At 60.4% G+C, this 10,190-nt stretch overlaps 3 protein-coding genes across 3 annotated transcripts; 2 read left to right on the top strand and 1 right to left on the bottom strand.

The window, feature by feature from the left end:
• Window positions 1–118: 118 nt before the first annotated feature.
• On the top strand, window positions 119–4,894 carry PAN0_001d0491 (uncharacterized protein; the record flags this gene model as incomplete). The annotated part of the gene is made up of 7 exons (XM_014804106.1): window positions 119–407; window positions 751–1,072; window positions 1,142–1,244; window positions 1,339–1,429; window positions 1,554–1,704; window positions 2,002–2,130; window positions 2,248–4,894. The coding sequence occupies 7 exons, from the start codon at window positions 119–121 to the stop codon at window positions 4,892–4,894; spliced, it is 3,732 nt and encodes a 1,243-aa protein (XP_014659592.1).
• Window positions 4,895–5,623: 729 nt separating this feature from the next.
• Window positions 5,624–7,453, top strand: PAN0_001d0490 (low temperature requirement protein A; the record flags this gene model as incomplete). The annotated part of the gene is made up of 1 exon (XM_014804105.1): window positions 5,624–7,453. The coding sequence occupies one exon, from the start codon at window positions 5,624–5,626 to the stop codon at window positions 7,451–7,453; it is 1,830 nt and encodes a 609-aa protein (XP_014659591.1).
• Window positions 7,454–7,596: 143 nt separating this feature from the next.
• PAN0_001c0489 (uncharacterized protein) lies at window positions 7,597–9,512 on the bottom strand (the record flags this gene model as incomplete). The annotated part of the gene is made up of 2 exons (XM_014804104.1): window positions 7,597–7,892; window positions 7,970–9,512. 2 exons carry the CDS (start codon window positions 9,510–9,512, stop codon window positions 7,597–7,599), a joined length of 1,839 nt encoding a protein of 612 aa, XP_014659590.1.
• Window positions 9,513–10,190: the final 678 nt, after the last annotated feature.

The following is a 10,190-nucleotide window of genomic DNA, read 5'->3' as shown; positions in this document are numbered from 1 at the left end:
ACGCAAGTGGTTGTGGTTGCGTCTTGGATGGAACGAACGATGCGGATGGTGGTTGGACTGGCGACCTTGGGGGAGGGCCGGTCGGGATAACGGATCGGAGGCTCGATGGTTGTATGGGATGCGGTCCGGCAAGTCGAAGCGAGGCGAGGCGAGGCAAGGCAAGGCGAGGGGTGGGCCGTGTGGAGCAAGGAGAAAGGTCACTGCGGTGGGTGTGGTTGGGGCAAAGAACGGAAGCGAGAAGCCCAGAGAGAAGGCCGAGAGAGGGTTGGGGAAGCGCAGCCGAGCCATCCAGGGACGCGAGGCCACGCCACGACGGCAGAGCGGCGCAAGGGAGCAGCAGCAGCAGCAGCAGCAAGGTGGAGATCTGCAACGGGCACGGCGCGGTTGCAGCTTGGGTTCCAGTTGGCGTGGGGGGCAGCGAGAAAAGGGAAAGCGAATTTAGGCGCACGCCGTCGCGGCTGGAGCATCTGCGAAGGAATTGATTCGGAGGGGCCAGAATTGCCAGGGCACTCAGGCGCAGCTCGGCGCGGCGGACGCACGATAGCGGCAATCAAGGCAGCGAGCGAGGCCCCTTGGAGGTCTTGGCTGCGTTGGATGGGCACTGGCCAACATGTGGGAGGGCTCGGCTGCTCACCCACGCTGCTTTGCTGCTTTGGTCGGCCAAGTTTGCGCTCGATCGGAACCGGTGCAGCCCAGCTACTGTAGCCGTGCTCGCAAGTCATCCTGCGGACTTCGATTTCGCGTGCCCAGCTTGCAAGCACCGCTTGAAGAGCCCAGCCACGGGCTCGACGTCGGCCGCTCCGACGGGCGCAACCCCGCCGGTCGATTCTGCACGGTCTCTCTCGCCGCCCACTATCACTATCAGTCGACTCGTCAAAGCTGGCGACCGATGGCCTGAGTTGTCAAAGGCGCAGTGGGTGGGCGTGTGGGTGTATGGCCAGGCCAATTTAGGGACCGCCATGCGGGCATCCGAATCTCAGGTGGAAGACGGCGCTCCGAACCGTAATCGTGCAGCTCCCGAGGGTGCGGATTTTTCCGGCGGTGTGAGATCACAACAAGCTGCCGCCTTCGCGTTGACCAAAATGGGCTGCAGCTCCAAAGACCGGATCGGCTGATCCGGCCCAATGTGTCAAATGCACAGGCTGGAAGGAGGCATGTGGGATCGCAACATACTCAGTCTACCACAGACGCAGCGAAAGGGCGGAAGGGCGAGTGTGCCTCTGGCGCCTGTTCACTACCGTGCGGTAAGTTGCCGGTAAAGCAGCGGCGACGTATCCGTGGGCTCACATGGCAGAGACGCTTCGATCTGCCGTTGGCGCGGAATTGCATCAAGCTCAGGACACGGCGGTCGTCGGTCGCACGTCGCTTCCACCCTTTCTTTTTCGGCAACTCTTGCCAAAATTCCATCCGCAGAAGGCGGCTGCAGTTGGTTAGCCGGCAGCTGGCTGCCCGGGTCCAGCAGGGCAAAAGACCGCACCACACCAGAGGGCAAATTTTCCCTCCTGCCTCGGCAGTCTGGCAGCGCGCAACTCAGCCGCGCTCTGCGATTCTAGCTTTTTCGCTCGACTCGATACTGGCCGCCTCGACCCCACCACCTCGCCCCCCTTCCACCACAATCCGTTTCTTCATTCACAGCATCGACACCATGGACGAAGAACTGGTCGATGATCGACCTAGGATCCGCAACTCCCAAGCCTGCCTCGAGTAAGTATTACAATGCCCGCACTGCGACGTGCACTCGTCACGGCCTGCGCCTGAGCCGTCAGTCCAGTCTCGCGGCAATGCAAACGCCACTCCACCCTTGGCCGCCATCGCCGCCTTCTCTCTCCGCCGTCGCAAGACTCGATCCACTGACACGCTCTTTTCCTTTGCCATCACACGCCTGGCGCGCCTCTTTCCCGTCCTTCTCCTCCCCCTGGCGACCCTTGCGCCGTCCCTCTGTCCTACCCGATTCCTCGCCCTGTCTTTATCGTCTCCTCGGTACTCTTCGTCTCCACACAGGTGCAGAAAAGCCAAGATCAAATGCAACGGCAAGCGCAAAGACGCGCAGAACTGTTCCAGATGTGAAGCCAAGGGGCTCGATTGCTCTTGGACAGCCTCACGCCGCGGAAAGAAGCCTGGCACCAAAAAGTACGTACAGCCTCCTCAACATCCGATGCCGTCGCAGACCTTCCGGGCATCAGCATGCTGACCTCACTGCGCTCCTTTTGTGCTGCCCCCTCTCTCTCTCTCTCTCCCTCCAAACAGTCTGGCTACGCGTGCGCGCGAACAGTCTGAAGCCCTCCAACGTCAGCTCGAGCAGCAGCTCCACACCAAGGTCGATCGAAGCTCGCCTCCTGCGTATGATTCTCAACCCAGCCTTTATCGACAAGCATGGGACCCGGCAAGCCAACCGCGCGCGTCGACCTCCTATCCTCCGCACCCTGCCGAGACGGAACAGCGCCTGATGCATCGCTACGGCTCCGATGTAAGCAACCACCAGTCACCTCAAAGCACAGCCACAGCCTCGTCGTCGTCCGGCTCGCATCTCTCGTCGTCCGTGCCCACCGCCATGTCTTCGAATGGTCACAACGGCAGTCACACGAGCAACTTCAGCGGCAACAGCAGTCGACGTACTTCCAAGTACCACGACGGCCTCCTCATTCGCGAATCACGCATGCCGCCTTCTTCCACCAATCCGCTCCTTTGTCTTTCTGAGGCTGCGCTCGGTAAACGTTGCACCGAATCTGACAGCGAAGAAGACGAGCTTGCGGCCGACAACGAGCCCATCGAAGCAGACGCCCAGCTTCTGGGAGACCAGGAGGATGGCAAGAAACGCTCGGCCCTCCACCCGTTTGTGGACGACTTGATCAACGAGGAGGATGACGCCCAGGCCAAGTCGGCTCGCGAGATTGCAAGCATGCTCGAGAGCAGTGGCTGGACTCGTTCGTGCCTTGCCCATGCTGCATGCGAACGTGCTTCGTACTTTTCCGGCGCATCCGCGTCAGCCAGCTGGGATACGCGCCGATGCGATCCGTTGGAGCAGGGCATCGTGACGATGGACGAAGCACGTCGCCTGTTCCAGCTCTTTATGGACACGGTTCACGAGCAGTTCTGCATCCTCGATCCCGTCATTCACAACGTCGCCACCATCAAGGAATCCTCCAACTTTCTCTTTTCGGTCATTTTGGCCATCGCCACTTCCATCGATCGCAGTCCCCGCTCGATCCGGCAATTCGAGCTCCTGCGCAAGCTGGTCGACTCGCTCGTTGTCGAAGTGCTCAGCCGCAACGTCAAGAGCGTCGAGGTCGTCAAGGGCCTCATCGTGTGGCCCATGTGGGCGCATCTCACCCCCCTGATGGCCGAGGATCGAGCGTGGCTGCTTATCGGAACGGCGGCACGCATGGCCAAGGAGTTGGATCTTGCCATGCGCGACGACGTGCCGCAGGAAGACGAGCTCGCTCGTCGTCACGCCCGTGATCGCTCCAGGACATGGGCACTGGCTGCCATCATGGAGAGAAGCTTCTCGTCCTTCTCGGGCCAGCGTCCCAACACCACGCTCGACGTGGACTGGGGTACGCTCAACGATTGGCTCAAATCGCCCATCTCGCTCGACGGCGATATTCAGGTCGTGGCGTTCCTGCATCTGCGCCGTATCGAGGAGATCATGCGGACGCGCATCTTCAGTCAGAGCTACTACGAGGTCGGCTCGATCGAGAGCATCCGCGTCTCTGCCAACGTGCTTCTCGAGGCGTGGTCCGAGGCCTGGTGCGAGCATCCGGCGCTGGACAAGCACCCGCTCACCTCGACCATTATGCGCATCATTGGACTGCACGTGCGCGTGCTCATTAACACGCATGCCATTCGCGAGTCTGACCGCAGAAGGGCAATCTGCGAATCGTCCAACATGCGCATCCTGCGCATCTGCGGCGAATCGGTCAAAGCGGCGCGCGAATGCTGCGTGATGCTCTTGAAGGACGCGTGTCGACTGGCGCTTGACAATTTGCAAGGCCAGGCGCACACCGTTAGTAGGATCGTGGCAGCCATGCTGGGTTGGTCAGGCGTGCATTTGCTCAAGAACGGACCGATCGATACTCGTGGCCTGGTGGTGCAGTTGGGCCTGCTGCTGGCCGGCGACCCGCTGGACTCTGCCCATTCGCGCTCCTTTGCGCGCTTCTACGGTCGCTTCATCCTCTCCCTCAGCGCCGAGCTGGTGGAGCGGGATCGGGCCGAAAAGCACCGCAGGAAGCGCCAGCGACTGCGAGGATCGTCTCACATGTCGACAGGCTCTAGCGGCGTAGGCATCGCGAGCCCGCGCGGCGAAGCAAGCAACATGGCTCGCCACAACACGGCAGGCAGCGCTGCGGCCAGCCACGATGCAGGCAAGGCTGTCGTTGCTCCCGGCCTAGGCACCTCCGTGCCAGCCGCCGCGATGAGTGACATGGCATTCGCTTTCGAGTCTGCGGCCCAGAGCGGGCTGCAGACGCCCGGCATGATGGGACGACCGGCAATGATGGGCCATCCAGGTGGTGCCGCCGCGAACTCCATGTCGCCATCCATCTCCAACGCAGCTGGTCAGTCGCATGCATTCATGCCGGCGGCTGGCACTGGCGCCGCCAGCTCGACGAACCACATGGCAGGCATGTTGAGTGGCGGCAGCGGTGCTGGAGGTGCGTCGCCATTCTCGTCGGCGTACCGTTCAGCGACCGTGCCGTCGTCCATGGCAAGCAACGGCGCCTCGGGATTGGATCCGGTGACTAGTACCTGGCTGGGCACCGACGACCTGCTGGACCAGTACATGCAGAGCATCCTGCCGATCTTCAACGACTTTGATCATGCCACCAACAACACCATGATGAACAGCATTGGCGGCGGCGGTGGCGTCGGGGTGCCCATCTCGGAAGTAGGGCGTTAGCATTCCGCAAGCGCATCCCTATGAACCCCGTGCCTTTATGTCCGACATCGATCGTGCTTGTTCCAGCTTCGGCCGAAAGCCTTCGGTCTTGCTGTTGTTATACCCGGCTGTGCGTGGCAATACGAATCAGGCTCACCATCGCAGATCGACTGTCTCTTTCTGTCCGTTGTATACGCAAAAACTGTGATGCGCTTCATCGAAATCGTCAAAGGGAGCCGTGCATGGCGTGGTCAGGTGCCGCCAAATGTCACAGCAACGCACGTGCCAAACACTGCTCTGCGGCCGTCAGGGCGGTCAAGGGCGGGGAGCCGACAAGGCGTGTTTTCATATGCTTTTTTTTAAGATTTTTTTTTTTTTTTGGTTTAGGCTCTGACAGCTGTGTGCCAAGCCGTTACTTTTTCGCTACCCGCCGTCGACGCCTCAGGGTACATCCGTAGGGCCGCGCTTTAATTCCGTCCAGCCGTGCGCTGCGCTAGAACCCTAGCCGAACCCTTCCCGGTGCGGCATGCCGCAACAGCAGCCGCAGGCACCACCACGGTGAGCAAGCGGATGTTGTGACCACTTTTTTCCTGCACAGACTTTGCGCCCTGCAAAAGCCGGATCCGGTTGCACGCCTAGCCGTGCCCGTTCTGCTTTATAGACGCCCGAACTGCGGTCTTACCTTCCTGTCCCCCATCTCGAACGGCCTCTCAAGGCAGTTGTACACCGTCCCGAGCATCCTTCCGCGACATGCCGACGGAGCATCGTGGCTCGGTCGCCTCGACTGGCTCGGCCGCGCCCACTGGTTCGCTGGCTGCCGCCGAGCACGCCCATCAGGCGCACCACCTCAAGTACGGCAACGTCGTTGCTGCTGGGTTCTATCCTGACGATTCGGACGATGAAGACGAAGGCGAGGAGCAAGAAGGCGCGCAGGCGCAAGAGGCGGATGCGGCCACGTCCGACACGCTAAGCCTCGCCCCGTCCACTTCGTCCGGTACTTCCAACGGCAAGTTGCCGCGCGATGCCAAAGCACGCAAGTGGCGATCGATGGAGCGTCGCGAAGCACACAGCCGCGCCATGCATGAACAGCGTCGCTACCTCTTCCGCCGTCCGCGTGCGCTCCAGTACTTCCGCGGAAACGTCCTCGTTCGCTCCAACGAGGAACGCTCTTCGCACCGCCTCGAACTGTTCTTCGACCTGGTCTTCGTCGGACTCATTGCCACTCTCGCCGAGGAGGCTGTGCACGAACACAACGGCGATGCCATCGTGCGCTACATCCTAACTTACACGGCAGCCTGGATGGTCTGGAATTACATGCGCGAGATTTTCAACGCCTTCTTCGTGGATGACCTGCCCCAGCGCGTGCTCGTGCTGGCCGTCATGGCCTGTCTCGTTGTCTATGGCAACAACGCCCCCTCCGCCGAGGAGCTGCTGGAAGAGTCGGGCGCCCGCGCCACCGCCATCGGATCGTACCTCGTCGCTGTCGGGCTCATCTTTGGTCTGATGATGTTCTACTCGTTTTACATCTGCCAGTATCGCATCCAGATCCGCAGCCAAGCAACGATTTGGATCCTCCTCGTCGGACTTTGGATTGGAAGCATCTTCGTCTCGGTGCGCGCTTGCATCGCCCTCGTCGCCGTCGCGCTCGTGCTCGAGTATTCCTCTTTGATGTTCTTCTACAGTCCGCTCTTCAAGAGGCTGGCCAAACTGCGATATTCGTCGGCGGTCGCCATCGAGCACGAGATTGACCGATTCACCGACTTTGTCACGTTGGTCCACGGCGAGTTTCTGTACAGCGTGCTGTCAGGACATCCCGCTGGGACCGGTGTGCACTCTGGCGTGGCGCGCGTCGTCCTCACCACCGTCGTCGCATTTGTCCTCCACGGCATTTACTGCACTGGTGCTGGCAGCAAGCGTATCACACATCCCATCCGCCGCAGCATGTCGTATGCCATTCCCTTCTTTGGCCTACACCTCCCACTCGTCTCGGCCATCACGCTGTGTGGTGACGCCACCGCCGAGCTCGTCAAAGAAAACGAGGTTGCGCAGGGCATTCGCTGGATCTACTCTGCGACGTATGCGATTGGTATGGTCTCAACCGCACTGCTCGTGATGCTCGAGAAGGAACTCGACGCACCAGGAGAGCTATTCTTCTCGAAGCCCGTGCGCATTGCACCACGCTTTGTCGCCGCCATCGTCGTGCTGCTTCTGCCACTCGCTGATCAGCACCACATCAACTCGACGGCGCTTCTCGGCATCTCTGCGGCCTTGGGCGGAGCGGCTTGGCTGTGGCAGGAGCTCGGCTCGCTCGACGGACCCAATGCTCCGTGGTACCAGCAGTCGAGCAGCTTCGCCGGTGTCCCGGAAGGTGCTCAGCTCCACGAGCACTGCACGAGAACGTGGACGGGCTTCCCGGCGCTCGTCGAGCCGGGCGCCTGGAATCTCGACTCCAGACGCCAGCGCGGACGCACGACAACCTTCGTGCAGGAGTCCAACCCGGCTGACATTAGTCCCAGCGCGGAAGCCATCGCAGCACCTCCAGACCACGAAGCTGATTCTCCCAAGCTCGCAACTCCCTGAGAACCGGCATTCTCCTCTCTCCCTGCTTTGCGGACCTTAGCCACGTGTAGTTTCAGACTCTTCGCAAACATGAAAAGAGCTCGCAGACAGTGCCTCGTCTGAGCGGAGAGCGGTGGGTATTGCACATGCTGTAGCTGGCGGATCTACTTGGCAAAGAGAGAGGCGGTGGAGACAAAGAAGAGCGATGTGAAGGAGAGCGTGGCGGTCCAAAGGAAGACGAGCGCGGGCAGGTTGTGGTCGACCGACCACGTGTAGATGGCGTTGTTGATGAGTGGACAGAATGTGTAGAGCGCGATCTGGAGGAGATTGAGGAAGCCCACAAAGGCGTCGCGCGCTGCTACCGGGTCTTCGGCGGGGCGGTCCTGCGCCAGGAAGAGGTCGACATTGAGCGCCTGAATCGACGGAAGCGCACCCGCTCCCAGCAGCAAGAAGAAGACAGCTGCAAAAATAGAAAGCAAGGTCTTCAGTGTCAGTCTTGTTCTCAAAGTGTCGTCAAAGATGCTGTGGTTGACTTACTGCCATAGATGCCTGACACCGAGAGGTGGGAGGCTGCGACGCCCATGGCGATGAAGCCGAGACAGTCGCACGAGAGCGAAGCCATGGCAACGATCTGATCGGTGAAGATGACAGACTGCTCGCGTTTGGCAATGCGCACCTCGCTTGGAAGCTCCTCGATCGAGGCGGCAACCATCTCGTCGCGCATCCTCCGCTTCACCGCCCGATGTACTATCTTGACGATCCACGGCAGCGCAAACAGGCTGTACAGGCCCTTGGTCGCGCCCAGTAGGCCGAGCAATGTCGTGACTTCGGGCGGCCCAAAGTGAAGGTGCGTCGAGCAGAACACCACCAGATTCGACCAGATCAGCGTGATGGTGTCGCAAAATACCAGCGCGCACATCATGAGCGGCAACTTGTAGTCCCTCTTGGCTCCCGCTTCCGGCTTGTACGGCACAAGGTAGCCGAACAGGCCGAGAGTCTCCTGGAGGTCTGCCATCACTCTTCGAGCCAAAGACCTGCTAGCACTCGGCTGCGTCGTTGATGGAGAGGCTGTCTGGATGTGGCTGACGCTGGCGTCTGTGGCGGTGCTGGCATCGGAGCCTCGACGCGAGCGTCCGTGCCTGGAAGCAAGCGGCTTTGTTTCCGGAAGGAAGAGGGTGGCGAGGGCTAGTGCAATCAGCCAGACCCCAACACAGACCCAGAAGGGCGAAAAGGGGCCTGTGTGGTGCAGAATGCTGAAGTTGAGATGGAAGGCCGGCAAGACAAGGCGAATGACGACCGACGCGATGGCCATGCCAAGTGTGATACTGGCAAAGATCTTGGCGAAAGCCGCCGTCTTTTCGTCTTCTTTGCAGACATCGAGCATCATGACCTGACCGAGGAGCAACAATGCGGTCTGAAAGGCTCCAAAGAGGCCGCCTACGAAGCAAAGAGCGATGTATAGGTGCATCGCGACGGTTGGATGGACAGTTGAGCCGGAGGGTACGGTAGAATCGAAAGAGTAGTGCGTCGGCAGCATGGCAAGAAGCGAGCAGTTGACCAGGGAGACCAAGATGGAAGCGATGAACACGGCGCGTCTGCTGAATCGCGGCAGGATCTGTTTTGCGAGAACGAGCGAGACGATGCATCCCGAGATGCTGGTGAGCGTGTCGGAGTACGTAGCCATCTGACTGGTACGCTTGTCGACCCAGGGGACTGAGCAGATCTCGAGAGGGTCACCTGCGGTTGGCAGTGTGGGGAAGGTGGCGTCGGGTGCAGAGGGCGAGGAGACGTGGTAGTACTCGGCACATGCGAGCGTCTGGATGAGCTCGACGGCAAACGAATTATAGATGCCGACGCCGATGTTGTATACGGTGCTGATAAAGACCATGAGGTAGATGGCGCGCTTGCGGTGGTACTCTTGGAACTCGTCGCCGTCCTTGTCGTCCGGCTCGGATAGGAATGAGAGGAAGGCGGACGAGCGACGGCGCGCTATCGACCATCGTCGCTCGCCGTCACCGCGGTCCCGATAGGAAAGCAGCGGCGTCGTCTCATTGCGATCTGGCTCCAGTTCCCGGGTCATCTCGACCAGGTTTCAGCCGACAGGGGCGGCCGGACAACTTGGTCTACGTTTGGTCAGCCAGGATGTAGGTACTGAGGCGCTGGCAAGTAGTCGAAGGAGAAGCAAGTGGACGGTCGACTCTACGCGATCATGGTGTGGCTACTTTGCAAAGACCGGCAGAGGCTTTGTGAGCACCTACACTATCTATGAAGGGAGGCTTAGTGCTAGAGCCGTCGAGCACGAGCAGAGTGTCACCAATTGCACGAGTTGTGGAGGACCCTTGACCGTTGGCTCTCGGTGGTCACCGCTACCGGGTTTTGGAACGCGATTTCTGAGTCTCTCATCACGCGCTGATCCAACGGAGAACGGTAACTTGGCGCTGGCTTTTCCTTATCACCCTATACACGCTCAGAGGAACGCAGGCTAGTGGGAGGACGCCGAGGGATGCTCGGATCTCGTGCATTCCATTGTTGGCTCCACGATGCCGTGTGGTGCGGCGAGCTCGACACGACTGCGCGATTCATGCAGCTTCGGACGAGCCGCTTCCGACGCCAGACGACTGCGCGCGGTTGGTCGGAATGCTCGGCGCATTTTCCGGTACATGTTCAGTCGCGCTCGTAACAGAACGGATCTGGCACTGGTCCATGAATCCTCCACGGCTGAGCCGTCAAGCTAGGCCCAGCTGCGGCTCCCTTCGAC

The sequence above is a fragment of the Moesziomyces antarcticus genome, assembly GCF_000747765.1.
Source record: "Moesziomyces antarcticus DNA, scaffold: scaffold_v10001, strain JCM 10317, whole genome shotgun sequence".
NCBI classification, from domain to species: domain Eukaryota; kingdom Fungi; phylum Basidiomycota; class Ustilaginomycetes; order Ustilaginales; family Ustilaginaceae; genus Moesziomyces; species Moesziomyces antarcticus.
Note: the sequence above shows the minus strand (reverse complement) of the source record. Positions and strands in the feature narration are given on the sequence as shown.